The sequence below is a fragment of the Miscanthus floridulus genome, chromosome 10 (genome assembly GCF_019320115.1).
Source record: "Miscanthus floridulus cultivar M001 chromosome 10, ASM1932011v1, whole genome shotgun sequence".
NCBI lineage: Eukaryota > Viridiplantae > Streptophyta > Magnoliopsida > Poales > Poaceae > Miscanthus > Miscanthus floridulus.
The window spans coordinates 123591980-123613602 of record NC_089589.1 but is presented as its reverse complement, the minus strand read 5'-3'; the positions used below and the strand labels follow the sequence as shown (position 1 = coordinate 123613602).

The 21623-nt window shown below is 49.0% G+C and overlaps 1 protein-coding gene across 5 annotated transcripts; it reads left to right on the top strand.

The window, feature by feature from the left end:
• Window positions 1-11872: 11872 nt before the first annotated feature.
• Window positions 11873-20112, top strand: LOC136487110 (putative disease resistance protein RGA4). Of its 5 annotated transcripts, none has more exons than XR_010767137.1 (4): window positions 11873-12301; window positions 16783-19291; window positions 19379-19579; window positions 19851-20112. XR_010767137.1 is itself a non-coding variant. In XM_066484241.1 (3 exons), the coding sequence occupies exons 1-2, from the start codon at window positions 12011-12013 to the stop codon at window positions 16915-16917; spliced, it is 426 nt and encodes a 141-aa protein (XP_066340338.1). In that variant the 5' UTR covers window positions 11873-12010; the 3' UTR covers window positions 19851-20112. The 5 variants fall into 4 exon arrangements, 2 of the variants coding, with proteins under 2 accessions (XP_066340338.1, XP_066340339.1); XR_010767138.1 differs by lacking the exon at window positions 11873-12301 and adding an exon at window positions 16132-16562; XM_066484241.1 differs by lacking the exon at window positions 19379-19579 and having other exon boundaries at window positions 16783-16917.
• Window positions 20113-21623: the final 1511 nt, after the last annotated feature.

Sequence of the window (21623 nt, the reverse complement as noted above, 5' to 3'; positions counted from 1 at the left end):
TTTTAGATCAAAACCACTAATCACATTAAATCAAATGCTCCAACATGTATGCACAACAATATTGCTACACCCTATGATGAATTTTAATTTAATAAAAAATATTATTTTCCCTAAGTTTAAATGTACACAAAAATACATAATTAGATGAATTTGACTCTATTTGAAGAAAAGCAAATTTTAGAGTGTTACAATCATGGGGGAGAATGTTGGAATAATCTCGGCTTAGTCCGAGTCATTAGGGGCTAGGGGCTAGGGGCTAATGACCCACTAAGAGTCCATGACCAATGGACACCACAGACCCAACGGCCACTGGCCTAGTCCTAGGGGTGACCAAGCTATAAGTATGAGGTCATGGTGTCTAATTAAGGATTAATGCTAAGACCATGGGATTAGCCTCCTCTAACCACCTACCAGTCAAGGTCAGCTCGGGGCATCTCCTGGAGACCAGGATCCACCACTGGCCACCCTGTGCCGGCGTCCTCGTTGTGGCAGAACCGTCTAATCTAATACCTCCCAGGAGTGCTCGTCTTCCATTAGACACTAAGCACCCAAGGGAGAACACCAAATTACTCAGTTCCGTCGGGCACACCACAGGGGAGAACCAAAAAATCCATATTTTTGCCATCAGGATCACAAATGAGAGAATAAAGCTTACATCATTCTTAACCATTTCTTACATCACTTTTAATACAACATCAGAGTATAATATTTATTGTTGTAACAACATAATGTAATCATATTATCAGAGTTATGAACAATTCAATTGAACAGCGGAATATAAACATGTGATCAGGATTACAGCGGAAATAAATAGCTATTCATGGCATGATGAAGCATTGATATATAAAAACTATGACAACAGCTTATAAACTTTTATTTATAAAAACATTTAGTAAGGGTTACAAATAAAAACTATGATCGCAGCATAAAGGAAATCCTCTCTGAGCCCACCAGGAGGAATCCACACATAAAGTCAGCTCTAGCATCCACCTATCACCTGCAACAGAGGGAAATAAAATCCTAAGTACTCAATTATACTCAGCAAGACTTACCCGATAGGAGGAAAGAAAATACTCCAAGGATATGCAAGGCTATCTGGCTCGTGGGTTTATTGTATCTGCAAGAAGCATTACTAAACGTGCATCCTTATATTCGATTTTTATTAACAGACGCATTAGTCATTAACCAACAATTCTATGTAAGCACATGTGCTACTTTCAAGCAGGTGGTAAGTAATCAGATTTCCTTCTTCCATCTTTCATCTTTCAGTTATTACTACGGTGCTAGAGTTAAGACAAGTCGTACTGACTCGGCGACGATTCGCGAACCAATGTCCCCAGCTGGGTACTCCGAAAACACACGCCCCGCTTGTACCCCAGGCACAAGCAGGACCAACCCATCACCCACCTGTCCTAGGTGTCCAGGTCCCCGTTCGAACTGGGACTCCAAGCCCCCGCCCCTGAGTCCCGGACTCAGTGCGGTGCAAGGACCTCCTAACCAAAAAACCACCCTGACAGTCGGTCCGGAAAGAGCCGTATCCACGACAAGAGAGCAACAAGTCTTCCAAGCGCTCATACACAAGTATGTGATCGGGATAATAGATCTGTGACTTGCCTAGCGTCTTATGTAACGGCCGGTCCTTAACCGACACAGACAGGGAAAACAGTGTAACCAAGCTATGCCCCGCGTCCACGGCGACACAACCTCTTACACCCACCAATACCCAAACCATATCCCTACTCGGTCACCATTTTTTCCTTTCCACCATTTATATTTTCCAAGTAATAATAATATAGTAATATATTTCCTATCTCTCGCTAGTGGCAGGTAATCACTCGACTTCTACCGGAGTCCTATAGCTTAGCATTCTACATGATCTTGTCATACTAGTAAGACTTATAGGATAAAGATATATATGCAAGTGGGTTTCATTCAACTCCTTAAAACTTAATGCACAAATATAATTTAAACTGTAGAAAAGTAGGGGTTATGCACCGGGACTTGTCTGGGTAAGATATATATTAAAAAGTTAGTATCTGCATTTTCAGATCATCCACCATCAACTGAATAGAAAGCCTATTGCATCATCTCCTGGAGAGAATACCATTACACCATCTTTGGATTCCCAATCATCCTTTAATTGATCCGTTGATCCATCATTGTACCTATATGATATGCATTGATGCAAATGCATAGATGTAAATAATCAACGACAGCCGAAATGCTTAGAAATCCGATCACGCCTCAAAAGCTAACGAGATAGCTCTAACGCTGGTCTACGTATCTATGTTGTCGAATAAGGTGTCATCAAACCCAAGTTGTTTCTTTATTCTGTTCTATCAATTTAATCTTTATTCGTAATAGGACATCATTATCTATTTAGCAAACTAATTATTCCGGATCTACAAAAATTACAGTGAGTACCTAATATTGTTAGGAGCCTACTGTAAAAATTTTAGATCCAACACTATTACAAATTTATCACAACAATTCCTACAAGTTTATATTTTTACAATATTAAGTACCTTAATTTAATTATATAGCTTCCAAGAATATTATGAAACTATGTGAACAAAATATACTAACAGGTAGATCATGATTTTAGAGACTCAACCAAAACTGGTTTGGTATTTTTATGATTTTTCTACACTTCATTTTCAACTTTTGAAAAGCACTGAATTATCGAAACAAAACAGCACCACAAGACACGGCCTGGCCGGCCAAGCTCAGCCCGTAGACACGCGTGTGGCCCAACGCGGCATGGCGGCCCAGCAGCTGCGCGCGCGGCGGTGGCCTAGTAGCGCGGCGCGAGCGGCCCCTAGGGGCGCGTGGCACCAGGCGGACGCGCGGCCAGCGGCCCAGGGGGATGAGCGGCCAGCCCACGCACGGGAGCAGGCCGGCCCAGCGCGCGGCGCAAGCGGCCCAGGCGCAGCGGCCTGCCCAAATTGGCCTAACTGTTTTTGCAAAAACAATCCTACGCTTTTCTTTATTCAACCCTAGGTCCAGAGTACTATTTAATTGAGTCACGTATTTCACAGTAAAGACTCTGTACAAAGTTTCTGCTTGGATTCATACCCTTCTCCCTCTCCAAAAACAGAGCATCGGCGCAGAGGAATCGGGCAGCACCGCGGTGAGGGCGCGCCGGCGATGAGGTGGTGGTGCAGGGGCGACGCGGGGCTTGGGCGCGCTCGCACACGCGGTGGCTGTGCGACGGAAACGGCCGAGGTTCGGCTGAAGGGCGCTCGGAGCAGCGGGCCACGGCACGGCCGCACGGGAGGCGTGGCATGGCGACGGCTGCGCAGGAGAGGCTTGGCTGGAGAGAAACGCGCGGCCAAGAGGCGACCCTCGGCATGGTCTTTCGCGTGGTGGTGCGGCAAGGCGGAGCTGCGCGTGGCTCAAGGCAAGCGGGGGAAAGGCCGGCACCGGCGGACACAGCCATGGCGGGGGCGCTGCGGGACGCGACACGGCGAGCAGAGGAGCTCAAGACGAGCGGTCGTGGAAGGAAGGAGCGACGCTGCGGGCATGAGGAAGAAGCAGCGGCCTAGGGCGGCCGTGGGGGTAGCACGGCGCGAGTCAACACGGCTCGAGCGCGGATGAGCAACGCACTCTCGTGGGGCAAGCAGAGGAGGGGGTGGCGCCATGGGCTTCGGTCCAGCGCATTCGCAGGGGCAGGGCGACGGCAGGCACGAGACACTACGATGGCAGGTGCAGCCATGGCGATTTCTGCGGAGCAGCGGGCATGGCATGCGCCGGCGACCGAGGCAGCAGCTCGGGCGGCTGCGCAACGATGGAGGAGCAGGGAGTCGCGCTTGGGACACTTGGACGGCGGGGCAGCGTGGCAGGGAAGGCAAGCAGGAGCTTGGATCCAGCGTGGGACCTCGGGGCTCGCGCACGTAGGGGAACATGAGAAACCACGACGGCTCAGGCGTGCTGCGAGGAAGGCGAGGTTGGGGGATGGAGGCAGTGCCGGGTAGCGGCTTGGGCGACAGCGGTGACGGCCGTGGAGCAGTGCTAGCTTGGGCAACCGGTGGTTCGGCGCAGGGCAAGCTGAGGGAGGGGCGGCGCTGAGAGCCTGCATGCGCGCTCAGGCGAGGTGGGGAAGAAACTGACTATGGGCAGGCGGTGGCACGGTGCTGCGTCGGTGGCCCGGTGTACTAGGCAGATAGAGCGAGAGGGACCGAGAGAGTGAGCAGGGAGGGCGAGCTGAGCTGGGCTCCTCAGCTGTAGAAAAAGAAAGGAAAAGTACACGACAGCAGCAGTAGCTGGACCTCAGCACAGAGACAGATAGCAGCGGCAGGCAGCAAGGACAAGCAGAGGTAGATTGCAGCTTGGCCTTGGTGTGCACAAGAAGGAGCAATGGAAGAGGGAAAAAGGAAGCAGACACACGCAAAGGCAGACAGAGGCATTCCTGGCTACAGAGGTGATGCGACGAAGCGGGCAGTGACCACAAGCACGTGGTCCGGTTGGTGAATAGAAAAAGACTTGGCACGAGGCATTCAATCGTAGCAGCATGTCCGAGCGGGTCGCTAGCGTCGGCTAGCAGCAGAGTAGGACATGGAGACGTCCCGTCCTCACTGGTAGTCCATAGTTGATCCACGACAGACAGCTAAACACATGGGCGTCACGTGGCTCTGCTGGCTGCGGCAGGATAGGTAAAACGAGTGGCTACGAACGCGCAATAGCATTTGTTTTTCAAAACCCAAGTTGCGCTTTCATCAACTCGACTTGCGCTCTAGATTTATTCAAATACTAAATACAAGTTATATTTTATTTTATTTATAAAAATCGCATTTCATGCTTAATCTAATAGAACAAACCATTCGCTAGCATCGTCGTTCGATATTCCTAATTATCTTTACGCACTGAGTAATTTAACGTGGGCGTTTATTCGAGTCCACAAAACTGGGTCACCAGATTCACTTATCACATCAAGTATATTTAAATAAAAAATTCTGAGAAACTCGTTTTGAAATTTTGACTTAGGCCTAAATCGCGGTGCTAAACGAGCTCGTAACACCAAGGGTGTCACACTCGTCCCTGACGCCCACTGGAGGAGATCGACACCGCCTGCTACCCCAAGCAGGAATGGGACTTTAGCAGCCCCTATGGGCATCTCTCGATCCAAAGGTATGAACTAAGTATAGCTAAATCCCTAATCTCTAAGACCTAGGTGTTCTAATGTGGAGCTAGGCACTCAGATCCTGTGATTAACCCTAAGTAATTTCTAACAATATGTTGGGTTGATCTCAGGAACGGTCAAATGACCAAACGGTCATATGACCGAGTTTGTAGGGGAAGTTCCCCACGTACGCGACTTGATCGGAGTCGCCCCAATGTTACCCCAGTTGCCCCCCCCTCGTTACATAGTGCTCATAAAATAGAAGGCTCCTTTTCCCCTCTCGGTACCCAACGGAACGAGTGAGGTTAGCCACATAACCTAAGTACCGGATCTAACACGAACGCTGGAGTAAAGGGAAGGCCGCCGCCGCTAGGAGGCCAACACTGACAAGTACGACTATGGCATCATCTTCATCGATCTAACTCCATCAACGCCTGCATCACACAGGCATAGGTCTTTGCAAATGGCTTCCTCCTCCTCTAACGAAGGTAATACACAAGATCTAATTCTAAGTTTAAGTCTAATTAGGTGGCTATTCTTACCCAGAGGCTAGAAGTTTGAAGCCACCATCTCCTCCACAAGGTCACGCCCACCAGAGTAGCGGCAGGCCTTGGCAAAAGCAGCATCACAAGCCGCCTGAGCGTCGTCAATCTCCGCTGGTAGCCTCACCCGCGTCGAAGGCTTCATATCACCCATAGTAGATGCAAAGGGGCACTTCTTTACCTTTTGCCCAGTTTTAGGAGTAACACCGGGAGTCTTCACATAAAACTAATAACGGGCCCAATCCTTCTCCCACTTATTCTTCGGGGCGAAGGATATTTCCAAACCTCCATCCTTGTGGGACCCCTTCGCCATAAAGGTGTGGCTTGCAAATTGAGACTTAAGCTTCACCCCTCCAACCTCCACCTTTTCGGCCGGCGTTGTAGCTCATAATAGGCGCAGAATATATCTAGATCGAGGGGGGGCATACGTCTCACACGCATAGCAGAACTTGCTCAAAGTGAGAATTCCATTAGGAGTAAGGTGATGAAGTTGTACCTTAAAAGTCTCAAGGACGAGAGGAAGGAAATAGACAGCAGGCAAGCGAAGGAAGCAAGAAAAGAAATCCTTGAAGACAAAAGCCTCATCCTTCTCTGGCTTAGGGACGAACTCGCCACTCGAAGGCCTCCCCTTTCCCTCAGGAAAACAACCCTGTTTCTCCAAAGCTCTAATAGCCCTCTCCGTCATCAGCGAAGGTCCAAAATCCCAAGACTTGCCCATCACAACCTTCTCCTTCTCCCTCTCACCAGCAGGAACAAGGATTCTGACGGAAGCTTCAATGTTCTCAAGATCCTCCTGAGCAGTCGCAGAAACCATCATACACTCTTCAAACCTCCTTTACCAACCGTCGGCCCTCACGCCAACCAAGCGAGAGTAAGGGCCACTAAAGCAAGGCCAATGGAGATCCGAACTTGTGGGGGAAGCCACTTCCAAAGACAAACCAGTCTAACTAGAGCAAGGTTGAAGGCAAAGCAGCGCGAGCAGGCTACCAAACCTAAGAATGTAGGAAGGCAAAGGAGGCGTGCGCACGCGTGAACAGGAAATCGACGGCTAGCACGGGGGGGAGCCTTCCCATCAACCCCCACCCCCCTTATATAGGCCGCGAGCGGGCGCCTCAGCTTCGGCCCCAATGGTCATGTCCGCTCACATTCCCATTGATTCCGGAGCCACCGCAACCAATCAAAAAAGGACACGTTAGGCAAAAAAAAAGGTCTGACACAACAAGCCAGGGGGAAGCTAGGGACAGTCTTTGCGACCCGATACCGACGAAGAGCTGAGGTTCAAGGCCCGCCTGCGCCAGACCAGACCCTCAGGGGGGAACAGTTGGGACATGAATAACTCGGTCGCAAAGACTATAGAATTCCAGCTTCTAAGTTCCAAATCCTGCGATGTACATAACGTGGAGGTCTCTGCCCTCTCGGTTTTTGACCATGTGCAGGAGTGATGCGATAAGCCTTCGCCCGCGCCCCCGCTAGCACGCGAAGATAGGTGAAGGCCCACCATCAGAGGGTCAAGGTTCCACTTTAGGCCAGAAGCCGAGAGCGAGCAAAGGCTTGGTCGCGGCATGCGAAGGACGAGAGACAAAGTTTGAGGTCCTTGTGACTTGGGCGCGCGATAAGGCGATGGCAGAAGCTTCAAGGCGGAGGCCCTAGGAGAATCAGCAAGGTCTCCGCCTAATTGGGAAAAGGCTCCCCCCATGGCATGGGAATTCCAGGCCAGAGATGGGCCTCCACTAGGTCGGCCGCTAAAGGCCCAAGAAGCGAAGGCGGTCAAAGCAGATAAGGTCAAGGATGTCCCTAGTAGGTTATACACGTACGGGAATATTTATAAGGATATATGCCTTAGCTATCAGAGGATAGAAATGTAAAGTACCATCTAGGTGAATAGTGCCCTATAAAAGAGAAACCAAACCTCGTGTAAAAAAGGTTGGTGAATATATTTATGAAACACTAATTGCATCCGAGCCCACTAGCGCAACCGTATTTGTCCAGAGCCCCCGCTCTGGCGAAGGCCCTCAATTGTCTAACCTACTGGGAACTCGCTTTCCCAACAAGAAGCTTTCATTTCCACTCCTGTAGTCTCCCGCTAATTTTATCAATGAGTTGTATGCTGCGGAAGGCCACAATACTTCTCTTGAAAGGCACTCATTTTGCCATGGAAGAGGAAGATATATATAGACCTTGTTTAGTTGGCGAATTTTTTTGGGAAATGGTACTGTAGCACTTTCGTTGTTATTTGGTAATTAGTGTTCAATCATAGTCTAATTAGGCTTAAAAGATTCGTCTCGTGAATTTCGTCTAAACTGTGTAATTAGTTTTATTTTTTATTTATATTTAAAGCTTCATGCATGCGTCCAAAGATTCGATGTGACGGAGAATTTTGAAAATTTTTATAAAATTTTGGGAACTAAACAGGCACATATGCCTGGACTTGTTGTGTAGGGAAATTAGTGATTGGTTAAATCTTAGTTTTTTCTAAGTTGATTTTTAGGCCAGAACATCTTTAAAAGAAAAGGTAAAGAATGCATGATTCGGAAGCCGAAGGGTTAGCGATAACCCCAGCATCATCAGCACAGAGAGCACCTTAGCTTTGCTGCTTTAGGCAAGACTAGCTGGAGGATTCCAAAATTCGCCACCAACTGATCAATTTTTACAGTAGGTCAATTGCTAAGATGAAGAGCATAAGCAAGGATCCCAGATCGAGTTGGGCTTCTGTGCCCACCTCAGTCCTCAGCAAGAACGGAAGTATGCGGAGGAAGATGACGAGACGAGATGGGCAGGAAATGAGTGAGGAGAGGAGAGAAAAGGGGTTGACTGGTAACAGCAAGTCTCGCCATGCATGGGGACAAGACCTGCAAGCCACGTCGTTGTCGTAGCAGCCCAATAAAAGCTAGGTGTGAATGTGAACGACAACTGTCTATTATTATGTTGTCTAGTGTCTTGTTTAGATTGTAAATTTTTGCAATCTAGACATTGTAGCACGTTTTGTTTGTATTTGACAAACTTTGTCCGATCATGGACTAATTAGGCTTAAAAGATTCATCTCGTGATTTACAACCAAACTGTGCAATTAGTTATTTTTTTTATCTACATTTAATGCTCCATGCATGCATCAAAAATTGATGTGATGGAGAGAGAGTGAAAAATTTTGGAATTTGGAGGTGATCTAAACAAGGCCTAGGAGTATTATCGACCTGTTTCGGTTTGTTTTTCACGTCAAATCAGCGTCGTGCTGGCAGACGCCGAAGACCCAAATCTTGGCTTCTTGCTGCGGGTAAACACGCAGGCAGGCTCGCGACATTTCGCAGCGGGATGTCATGGCCGCACGGGGTTGCCCTGCCCACGAGCCACGAGCCACGAGCCACGAATTTCCTCCGCAACCGCAGAGCGCAGCGTGCAGCAGCGACGTGCGACGCAGATGCAGCGAAACGGGACGGACGCCGGGCGGGTCTCGCCAATCAATGCGCTCGGGTCGGGGCCCTCGCCCGTCTGTCCGTCCTCGCGTCGCGTCGCACCCCGCCCCGATTTTTCCTGCGCTCTTTGAACGCTTTTCCCCGCTTTCCCCGGGCCCGCCAGCCTCTTGTCCTCTTCGCAGCGCGGTCCTCCTGTGGCCACCCCCTCGCTGACAGACGGGGCTCCGTAAGAACCGGGACCCAGCTCTCAGCCAGGCACCAGACGTCCGCCAGCGTCCCTTGCTAGCCCGGCTCTGGCGCTGGTCGCGTGCTACCAGTGTCCCGCGGGCCCCTTTGAAAATATCTACGACCGTGGGCCCACGTGTCAGACATGCCAACAGTGACTCGTGTACGGCCGCCGTCTGGCTGGCAGCCATTGAGAGTCGAGCGGAGCGAACAGACGGAGGGTGACACGCGGAATCTGGCAAGCGGGCCCCGGGGACAGCGGGGCAATAACGATGCCTCACGTACGGCTCCGTCGACAGAGCGGGCGAGAGCTAGCGGCCGCTTGCCCGAAATTTTTGTTTTTTTTTTCTCCTTTTTCTCAAACATTTTCATAAATATGTCTCTGAAGCTATGCTTTCAAGATCTAGATCCTCAACTCGGCGTCGTTGTAATTGGCGCCGAGATTACCCATCTTGGCACTAGAACCTTTGGCGCCAAGGTCCTTGGCTGACGTAGGCGTCGACGCAGTCGTGACGTTGACATGGCAACCACCATGGCGCCATAAGTTTTGGCATCGAGCATGGCCACAATAAATCAGCGAAGCTATCTTTTTTTGGAAAGGAAAGTAAAAGCTTTGCCGCAAATTTATTAGATGGATAAAGGTAAAAAAAACAACAAATACGACTTGGCCAGGCGGCCACCCACTTAAAACTCACAACTTACATCCGTTGGTGGCCGCCAAAAAAAAACTCCTCTTCTCCCCTCAAATAGAGGGGGAGTTGGATCTCCCCCAATAAGGTGGACCCCCATGGTAACCGCCTCTTCTTCCTCTTGCGTGCTGTGAACAATGGCCGACCCTGAGAGGTTGGCTCTTTCCTACGCTCGTCCGGGCAAGCACAACCACTTTCCGCCCATCGCCATCAGCACACAACAGCTCGCCCTCCATCCATGGTGCTGGTAGTCAACGTCTACGGCGCCCTGCTCTTGTCATTTGTCGCCCTCGAGGCAAGCGGCTTCCTTCCTCACCCACTGCAGGCTCCTTCCCTCCCACGGCACAGCGTTCCTCCCACGGCGCGGCGCTCCTCCTCTACCCCTCCAGATCTGGCCCCGGCGGCTTGTGGAAGGCTGGATCCGGCGCGCGCTCCTCCTCTTCTCCACCGCGGCGATGAGCTCCCTCCTTCTCGCGGCAGGGGAGGTCGGATCCAGCGCGCGCTACTTCTCCTCACAGCGACGGTGGCCAACTCCCACTCCACCATCTCTAGATGTGGCGGGAGAGGGCGCATGTGGCGGTGGGCGGCTGGATCTGGCGGCTGGCGGCCGGATTTGGTGGCTGCGCGCGGTCCAGGCACCGGTGAGCGGATGCGGCGGCGGTGGCCCGTGGATGGGCTCGGCGGGTTTGTCCACGGATTTTTTTTTGTTTTTCCTATTTGATTTACTCAGGCGGACCAACAAACCGCCTCCGTAGTTCTCCCATGAACGGTGACCTTTACTTGGATGCGGTTGCTTTACCCACTTCCATAAATAAAAACGACCTCCTTCGTAAAGTTGTCTGTAGTAGTGACTGGCCTCGTCTTACTGCTCCTCCATCCCAACACGCAGTGGCGGCGACGACGACGTGACTGTGCAGGCCATGGCACGGATCTGGGGGAGGGAAGGGGCCACGCCATGGCTGTGATCTGGAGGTCCGTCCTAGGGCCCCGGCCCGCGGCTCGTTGCCTAGGACATTGCGGTCTGGTTGCCTGCTGCTCGTAGCTCACCAGCATGGGAGTTGGGAAAGAAGAAGCAACAGCGACGGGAAAAGAATGAACTGGCTGCGGAGAAAGAGAGAAGACCGCGTGGAGAAGGGAAGGGAGGAAAAAAAAGAAAATATAAACTTCTCATTAACAAGTAGGATCCATTTATATTGGGATGAGTTTATTAGTGATCTATAAAAGTATCTCTTTCAATAATTTGAAAGGCAGTATTAAGTCTTCTCCATTAACATTTTACTGGGAGAGTTGTATTTGGGAGCCACCGGAGTTGCTCTTAGAAAATGACAAAGACCTCGTGCAACTAGCTTAAGAAGGAAGAACATGTAACTAATTTATAGCAGCTACCAAATTTCAAAAACACATACAAGGCTACAAGCACATAGGCCTCGTTTAGATGCCACTCAAAATCCAAAATTTTCCAAGATTCTCCGTCACATCAAATCTTGCGGCACATGCATGGAGCATTAAATGTAGGTAAAAAGAATAACTAATTGCACAGTTTGTCCGTAATTGACGAGACAAATCTTTTAAGCCTAAATAGTCCATAATCGAACATTTTTTATTAAATACAAACGAAAGTGCTACAGTAGCCGAAAGCCAAAAAATTTCGCATCTAAACGGGGCCATAGTTAACTAAAAGGAAACCGACGAAAACTAGATAACGACGGCCAGGTAACACCCACCAAGACTTGGCAGCAGCTACGTACACGCACCATATTTTATCATTGCCGAGCACTGCCACAACAGTAACAAAGAGCTCCAACTTCACATGGTGGACCACAGTCAATACCACAATGGTACCACCCCTACATATAGCTACCACCAAAGCCCATATACAGAGGAGGATCGCAGTGCATCACCATTGCAAAGCATCCTGAGTACCTCACCCCAACAACCACAAGCTACGCACTTCGCAGGCCGCCTGCGCACACCATTCCACACAAACCGTGAGCGCGAGACCCATTCAGAGCTCTGCACCTAGCCATGGCGGGAGAAGTAGCTGCCTTGCTCGCATCCGGTTTCGTCAGCATCGCCAAAGATAAGCTGGGCTCTGCCATCGCAGAGCAGGCCAGTTTGCTGTGGAACTTCGGCGTCGCCCTGGAGGACATGATGGTTGTTTTTGAGACCATCTCAGCTGTGCTGGAGGACGCCGAGAGGCGATCAGTCAAGGAGAAACTGGTGCAGCTATGGCTGAAGCGGCTCAAGGATGTCGCCTTAGACATCTCTGACCTGCTCGAAGACTACCAAGACACTAGCGACCAAGCAAACGCAAAGGTGCGTAGTTATTATACACTTAAAGATGTGTCCAGCAGCTCGCCTTTCATTTATTTTCAACCATGGTGCGCAAGTGAATATTTCATCAGATCAGGTCAGGTCGCAGAGATTAGCACGTGCGGCTGTATGAGATAATTTTAACTACAAATACTCGCGGCCTTGCCGCGTATGGCCTTGCAGTGTTGACGGGCCTTTTCTTTTTCCGTTCGAGTCGTTTTAAAAAGTGTAGTAGGATAAGTATTTGAGTGCTCGTCTTTTCTCTGTTGATCTTTTCTCTGTTGTTAAAGTGTATACTGCTATACAAAGACAGTAAGTGCTCAGATACACAAACAAGTATCGTTGGAGTTTGTTAATCATCAGCAACCAGGAAAGTAATTTAGCAGCCCCGCGCGCCCCTCGCTCCTACGAGGTTTCCCCCCTTATACTTCCCCACCGGAGCTGAGCAGAACAAGCGGTCGGCACTGCTGATTCCGGCAAGGGGGAGAGTGGCCTGCGGCGTTGGAGCCTGCCCTGGGCCCGGGCGCACCCTCGCCGCGCCTCGGTTCCAGCGGAGGCAGCTCATGCCCGCGTGACCACGGGCGCCGCCGGTTGCGCCCGCGCGGTTCGGCGGTGGCGGAAGCCGGGACTTTCCCGAGACTTCATCAAGGTTTTGGAACCAGGCTTTAGTACGAGCCACGTTGAAGTGCCTGATGCCGTTGGTTTGAGATCTGACGGTTGAGAGAGAAGCTGGCTGACGTGGCCCAATGGGAAGCCCTGGTTTCGTGCACGAATCGTTTTTAGAGATTAGATTAGATACTAATCCAAGCCCCGTGCTGTCAAACAAGTAATTTAATAGAGTTGTAGGTATTAAATTTTTTCATATAATTGCATCCTGACAAATAAAACTTGCAATATGTCTTTGCTCATATTCTGAGACAATACTCATATGGATATTTTCTTGTGTAGTCCTGGGTGTCAACACTTAATATGTGATTCATTTGCATCCCATTTCCATTTGTGTTTGACATATTTTTTTTATTAACTAGCTATCGTGTGTTCAATTGTTTCTTTATCTTTCTCCTGTTCTGATAAACTTTAATTACAGTTACTTTAACAACCTTTTTTAATTCCATTATTTTTCTTAACCATTTTGTATTGGACCTGATCCATGTGTGTTTAACATTTGTTCAGTTGAAACTCCCATATGTAGTCATATTATGGCTCTTTGTCTTTATCCGTCTGTGCCAAATTTTAGTTACGAATTGTATTCTTTCCATTTCCATCCATAATTCTCCTTTTCTGTCGCATCTCTATATGTGTTCAGTTGAAAAAGTTAGATTTAGCAATGTATAAATGATCATGGCTTCATCAACATACTACATACTACATAGTGACACTCACAAAACATGTATAACATGATTTTAGAAACATATATATAATCCTGTGGGATATTTTCTTAATGATCTTCTCTGGTAATTATCTTCAAGAATTACTTTAGCTTATATTTAAAAACAACTTACGCTTATAAAATATATTTATTTTTTATATTCTGAATTATTGCTTCTATATTAAAATGGTGCAAAAAAGTAGCATAGAAGCATATAAAGAAATATTTTGAGATATTTTTGTTATAATGATATATGTACATCATTTAGATTTACTCGGTTACTTCAGTTTTATCAATAATTTAGATTTGGTGAGTAATCTTAATAGTTAATATTACACCTGGACTAACACTATTTTTAACATTGTAATGAAAATCCTTGGCTTCTTTCAATCCTTGTCGACGGTCTTGACAGTTTTAGCATGTCTTCTAGATCCTTTGCTTTTGGTCTTGTAGCTCTATATTTTGCAACAGTAGCATAATGGAGATCAACGACATGCATTCAATCGTCAACTATACGTGATGTCAAATTGGAAATGAATGACCCAGAATAAGGGTTTCCAATAACTTGGATTCACTACTGGAAACGCGTGCCTTGCCGAGGGCTTGAGGATTTGCCGAGGGCCAAATCTCGGGCACTCGGCAAAGACACTCTTTGCCGAGGGCCAGCCACAGGAGCCCTCGGCAAAGAACGACCCTCGGCAAAGAGGCCTTTGCCGAGGGTATGGCCCTCGGCAAAGACAGGCCCACGGCAAATCAAATCTTTGCCGAGGGTCGCGGCCCTCGGCAAAGATGCCCTCGGCAAATTAGGCCCGTTGGGTCACGGCGGCCATTTCCCGTCAAGCTTTGCCGAGGGCCACCCGTTAGGCCCTCGGCAAAGGTTTTTTTTTTCTGTGCAACTAGGTTATTCGGCAATTTTTTTTAAGTCTTTGCCGATGGCCCTAGACCAGGCCCTCGGCAAAGATTTTTTTACAACCAGTTTTTCAGCCAATTTTTTTTTATAAATCGCCTTTGCCAAGGGCCCGAGGCTAGGTCCTCGGCAAAGAAGCCCTTTGCCGAGGGCCAGGATAGGCCCTCGGCAAAGATTTTTTATTTTTTTTAAATTCTTTGCCGAGGGTCACGGGCCAGGCCCTCGGCAATTTTTTTTTGGTTTTTTAGCCTAGTTTTTTTGTGGTGCTACAATACATTGTTTTGAACTCAATTTTAAAATTTAGGCTAATTTTGATTTTGTTTTGTATATTTCCTTAATTTATTTTGATTCTTTGATTTTTTTGAATATGTCAAATTTGAACTGCAGGTGCATGGAATATTGCAATGTAGTGTTTCGAAAAATGTTATTCATGTTAATTGGTGCATGTTGAGTCCCTATCCACGAACTCGCATCAAATTTTCACGCATCTTTTTCACGTAACATGATGACCGACTTGCCGGAAAAGTGTTTTAAAATTATATAAAATCCATACGAAGTCCGAAAATCATGAAACTTGGCGAGATGTCATGTTATCGCATGTGTAGGCTGTGGTAAAATATTGAGATGCCAAGTTTCGTGATTTTCGGACTTCGTATGGATTTTATATAATTTTAAAACACTTTTCCGGCAAGTCGGTCGTCATGTTACGCGAACAAGATGCGTGAAAATTTGATGCGAGTTCATGGATAGGGACTCAACATGCACCAATTAACATGAATAACATTTTTTGAAACACTACATTGCAATATTTCATGCACCTGCAGTTCAAATTTGACATATTCGAAAAAAAATCAAAGAATCGAAATAAATTAAGGAAATATACAAAACAAAATCAAAATTGGCCTAAATTTTAAAATTGAGTTCAAAACAATGTATTGTAGCACCACAAAAAAACTGGGCTAAAAAAACCAAAAAAAAATTGCCGAGGGCCGGGCCCGTGGCCCTCGGCAAAGAATTTAAAAAAAAAATAAAAAATCTTTGCCGAGGGCCGTGGATCTGGGCCCTCGGCAAAGAATTTAAAAAAAATAAAAAATCTTTGCCGAGGGCCGTGGATCTGGGCCCTCGGCAAAGAATTTTTTTAAAAAAATAAAAAATCTTTGCCGAGGGCCGTGGATTTGGGCCCTCGGCAAAGGACCGAACCCTAAATCGGGCCGCAGCCCAAATTCCCGATCGAAAATTGTGAAAAAAAATGCTCGACCATCTCCCTCCCCACGCGCCCGCTCGCGGCCGGCCCCCGCGCGTCCACCACCACCGCCAGCACCGCGCCGCGCGCCGCTACTGCGCGTGCCGGCTGGCCCGAGCCCGGCCGCCCCGCGCGCCCACCTTCGCGCGAGATTCCCGGCCGCCCCGCGCCTCCACCGCCGCCGCTAGCCCCGCGCCACACGCCCGCCGCTGCGCGCCCGGCCGCCCCGAGCCCGGCAGCCCGGTCGCCCCGCGCCTCCACCAGCCGGTGCGCCCGCCGCTGCGCGCCTGGCCACCCCGCGCGCCCCACCACCACCCTGCGCTCGGCCGCCCAGCTCGCCCCGCCGCCCCACCACGCCCAGTGGCGACCGAGGTCGCGCCCTGCCTCCGTTCCCCATCTCCGTCGAGCAAGGGGAGGTCGACCGCCCCGGCCGGCCCTCCGGCGGCTCCCCCTCGCCGGCCTTCCCGCCCCGACCCCAGCCCCCAGGCCGCCCCCATTGCCGGCTGCTGTTGGAGGGGAGGAGGCAGAGGGTGAAGTTGGAGGAAGAAGAGAAGGAGAAGAGGAGAAGGAGGAAGGGGAAGAAAAGGAGAAGAAGAGGAGAAGGAGGAAGGGGAAGAGAAGGAGAAGAAGGGGAAAAGGAGAGAAGAAAGGGAAGAGGGGGAGAGGAGTACTCCAACGCCGCTCGACCTCACCGGAGAAGAAAGTGACCCCCGCACCGCGACGCCCGACTCCACCGCAACCCTAGGTAAAACTCTCGTTGTCGGCCTTCGTGCCGTATGTGGTTGTGTGGGCCTTCGTGCCGTAAGTTGATATGAGGCCCTTCGTGCCATTGTGGTTGTCGGCCTTCGTGCCATTGTGAATGTCGACCATCGTGTCGTTTTTTTGCAGGTTTTGGAAACCTCCCCGTGCAGGGGAGGTGCTGCCGAAATTTTGAACAAAAAATAACCTATTGTCTTTTTATGCAGGAGAAGAGTACGTCGGAGGGGACCCGGAGGACCCCGATCGTCTTCGTCGACGTCGCGGTTCTACCTGCATTGCGTTGCCTCGCCACTACGTCGATTCGCCACTGCCCCGCTAGCCTTACTTCACCGACACCCTAGGTATAAATAACCTCTTTTTGCACATGTCTGTCGTAGCCCGCGCGTAACCCAGTTAGGCGTCTCCCGTCCGAAAGAGATCCGGTCATAGGTATGCGGATCTTTGCGTATCTGCGACCGTATCTATTTTGGATTGTCCACGTTTTTTGGACAGCCCGTGGATGCGTAGATGGGTTAGTTTCCATGGTCCGCTCCGGTCCGAGAAGGAGTTTCGGCAACACCTCCCTGTTGTTCTCCTGATACACACTCTCCCTTGCAGGACGTGTATCGGGAGAACAGCAGGGAGGTGCTACCAAAATTCTGTCTCGGAGAGGAGAGGAGCGGAGGTGGTGAGAGCACGCCTCGAGGCTTTTGATGATGATGCCAGGGTAGCAGACATGCTAGATGATGCCCACCAAGCTCACTTCGCTGAACGACGTGAGAAGGAGGAGATGGAGGAATCCGCAAAGGACTTCTACAAAATGTTGGACTCGGCACAGAAACCCCTTCACGAGCGTACAATGATTTCTCACCTAGATGCGATTGGATGCGTAATGGGGTTGAAGGCCGAGTTAAACCTGAGTCGAGAAGGCTTCGATAAGATGTTGGCCGTGTTTGGCACCATGCTACCGGAGAAGCACACTTTGCCGATGAACTTGTATGAGGCAGAGAAACTCCTTCGCATGCTTAAGATGTCGTATGACAAGATACATGTTTGTCCGAAGGGGTGCGTCCTATTTAGGAAAGAACACAAGGATGCAAATTACTGTCCGAAGTGTAAATCCTCTAGGTACCTGGAGGTAGACTCTGGTGATGGTCAGAAGAAGCAGCTTCCGATCCCCACGAGAGTGCTACGTCACCTTCCTTTCCTACCGAGAATCCAATGGCTATTCATGACTGAGGAATCCACGAAACAGATGACATGGTACAAAGATGGCAAACGGTACAATCCTGGGAAGATGGTACATCCGTCTGATGCTGAAGCATGGACGTATTTCAATGACAAACATCGTGACAAAGCAGCTGAGGCTCGTAATGTACGTGTCGCGCTGGAAACAGATGGGTTCAATCCTTATGGAATGATGGCTGCCCCATACACATGCTGGCCCGTTTTTGTTATCCCCCTCAGTCTCCCTCCCGGCATCTCCTTTCAACGGCATAACGTATTCTTGTCGTTGATAATTCCTGGACACCCGGGGAGTAATATGGGTGTGTTCATGGAGCCTGTGATTGATGAATTGATCCACGCTTGGGAGAAGGGGGTATGGACATACGATCGAGCTACAAAGACAAGCTTCAAAATGCACGTTTGGTACCACTACTCCCTGCATGACTTCCTGGCGTATGGGTTATTCGCCACCTGGTGTGTTCACGGGAAGTTCCCATGCCCAGTATGCAAGGAAGCCGTGAGGTTCATTTGGTTGAAGAAGGGTGGCAAGTATTCATCGTTCGACCAGCATCGTCAGTTCCTCCCTCTAAACCATGAATTTAGAGAAGACATCAAGAGCTTTACGAAAGGTGTCAAAGTGACAGACCCTAAACCGCACTTGAGGACTGGTGCCGAGGTTCGTGTTCAGATAGATGCTCTCGTGCCCAATGAAGAAGGTGGTTTTGTGGGATATGGTGAGGAACATATGTGGACTCATAAATCCGGCTTGACAAGGCTCCCCTATTTCGATGACCTTCTTCTGCCACATAACATTGATGTAATGCATACTGAAAAGAATATCGCCGAGGCACTTTGGGGAACTCTCATGGACACTGACAAGTCTAAGGACAATGTTAAGGCTAGAGTGGACCTAGCGATGTTGTGCGATAGACCGAATCAAGCGATGCAACCTCCTAGTGGCCGAAACAAGAACTGGAAAAGGCCTAAGGTCAATTTCGTCTTGCAAATCGATCAAAGGAGGGAGGTACTAAAATGGATGCAGATGTTAATGTTTCCAGATGGATATGCAGCGAATCTTAGCAGGGGAGTGAACTTAGGCACTCTACGAGTCAACGGGATGAAGAGTCATGACTACCACATATGGATTGAGCGGCTTCTTCCGGCGATGGTCCGAGGCTATGTCCCTGAGCATGTCTGGCAAGTGCTGGTAGAGTTGAGCTTTTTCTTCCGCCAGCTTTGTGCCAAGGAGATATCTCAGACCGTCGCTCAGGACTTGGAAAAAGCGGCACCTGTGTTACTCTATAAGCTAGAGAAGATCTTTCCACCCGGCTTCTTCTTTCCACCTGGCTCGGAGGAGGCAAGAAGCACGGGCGGCTGTGGATTGTAGACGGCGCCATCGACTCCACCACTATTCCCTACCTCGACGCTATCAGAGCACGGAGCACGAGCTCTAGCCAGTCCATACGTCCACGGCCTTCTCCAGCACTGCAGTAGGTCCAAGCACTCCAGGTAATTCCTGTTTTACTCATCGTACATAGATATTTACACACCTAAATTAGATTTGCATTACTGATACATTGGAGTGAAATATTGCAGGCCGAGCTACAAGAAACACAAAGGCAAAGTCAAGAGCAGAACGCGGAGCTGACCGCACAGCTGCAGGCCCAGAAGGTCACGTTCGAGGCCGCGCAGAAGCAGATGGCGGAGATGATGGTGATCATGCAAAGTCTTGGGCAAGCATCGGGTGTACCTGTGTAGTTTTTAGCTCCTCCACCTCCTACTCCTGCAGCTACTCCTGTAAGTATGAAAGTTCACTTTTCGCTTGTGCTTTACATGTATGTCGGCCTTCGTGCCGTTGTGGATGTCGGCGTTCGTGCCGTTGTGGATGTCGGCGTTCGTGCCGTTGTTTCTTGCAGGTTTTGGAAACCTCCCCGTGCAGGGGAGGTGCTGCCGAAATTTTCAATTGAGTCTAATCTTTTTGTATTCCTACAATACTAGATGCAATCTCTAAGTTCCAAAACTGTTTTCCCGGATTACTCACACATGCAATCTCTGCTCTTTTGTGCAGCTTCCGTCCGCGGGTTCCAATCAACCTGCTAGTGCGTCACCGGGTGATCCTGCTTTTCCTTCACCATCGTCTCATAGGCTAGCTTGATGAGGACTCGTGCTAGGTGATGTGGTTGGACTTTAGCGTGATTTGTGATTTACGGTTGTGACTTGTGCTTGGATTTCATTAACTTGTCGTAATAAACATGTGAATGATGATGAACATGTGACTTGTCGTTGTAATATATTGTGATTTGTGGTTCACAATTATGGTTGCGATATATTGTGAGAAAATGGGTTCTGTGTGATATATATATGTATATATATGAAATGCTTGTGTCGATGGAATGCAAAAAACAAAAAAAAATTTAAATTTCTGCCTCTTTGCCGAGGGCAATGACCAAGGCCCTCGGCAAAGAAGGGTCCTTTGCCGAGGGCCCAAGCAATAGCCCTCGGCAAAGATTTTTTTGGAAAAAAATCCTGACAATTTCTTTGCCGAGGGCCAGGGAGCAGGCCCTCGGCAAAGGGTTAAAAAAATTCAAAAAAACCATTTCTTTGCCGAGGGCTGGCCCTCGGCAAAGAATTTTTAAAAAATCCTGAAAATTTCTTTGCCGAGGGCCAGGGAGGAGGCCCTCGGCAAAGGGTTAAAAAAATTCAAAAAAACCATTTCTTTGCCGAGGGCCGGCCCTCGGCAAAGAATTTTTAAAAAATCCTGAAAATTTCTTTGCCGAGGGCCAGGGAGGAGGCCCTCGGCAAAGGTTTTTTTAAAAAAATAAAAAAAATTATTTGCCGACTTTGCCGAGGGCCGGCCCTCGGCAAAGAATTTTTAAAAAATCCTGAAAATTTCTTTGCCGAGGGCCAGGGAGGAGGCCCTCGGCAAAGGTTTTTGAAAAAAAATAAAAAAATTTATTTGCCGAGGGTCGGCCCTCGGCAAAGAAACCGCCAACGGCGCTGACGCCTGACGGCTTCTTTTCTTTGCCGAGGGCCGTCCTGGCCCTCGACAAAGGCTTTGCCGAGTGCCCGATAAAGGGCCCTCGGCAAAGACCCCTTCGCCGTCTAAAAATTCCCTGAGGGGTCTTTGTCGAGGGCAGCCCTCGGCAAAGCATGTGCCTCCAGTAGTGATTGGGTGATAGACTTTCTAGAGCTTAAGTTCGGTTACTACCTAGCTCCAAAAAAACTTTGACATTCTAGGTTCCAAATTATTTTGTCCCCCCAAACATATCGTTCTAGCACTTAAAGACTTAGTGAGGCCCACATACATTAGATCAACATGCTTCAGGCCAGTCTCAATGCAGGTTTCAACAGAGTTTTATTTTCATTTATTGCTATGCCACATCAGCATTTGTGATGAGTTAATAGGTTAATTAAGAAGAAAGAGAAGATTAGCATTTGTATAAACTAGCGTTGAGAGCAGAGAGAGTTTCATCTGTGATCCCATGCGGTGCTGCCGATCCTGGCTGCATCATCCACCTCCATCCGCGCACTCAGCACTTCTCCCATCAATCCCCTCCCCGTTCATGCGTCCTCTTCTATCCCGTATCTGGGATGCATCCAAGATGCTCAGTAGTGGTCGCGGCGGTTCGATGTCTCGCTCCTGGCGGCAGCTATCCAATGTCCCCCCTGCCTCCCTACGCGACCTGCTAATCACCAAATATTAATCTTTGTTTTTGCTCCTGCAAAAGTGCAGATGGATTTAATTGAGATATCACATTGTTGGCTTCTGTCGCTATACTACTTTTGACACTTGCATAGTCCGAGTCGACGGCTATCTGCTTTTCGTGTTGATCTGAGATTT

Bases quoted from the DNA above. Each gene is read 5' to 3' on its own strand.
- LOC136487110 (XM_066484241.1), top strand. From the start codon at position 12,011: ATGGCGGGAGAAGTAGCTGCCTTGCTCGCATCCGGTTTCGTCAGCATC. The intron at 12,302-16,782 runs GTGCGTAGTTAT...CTTTTTATGCAG, and splicing joins GCGACCAAGCAAACGCAAAG to GAGAAGAGTACGTCGGAGGG.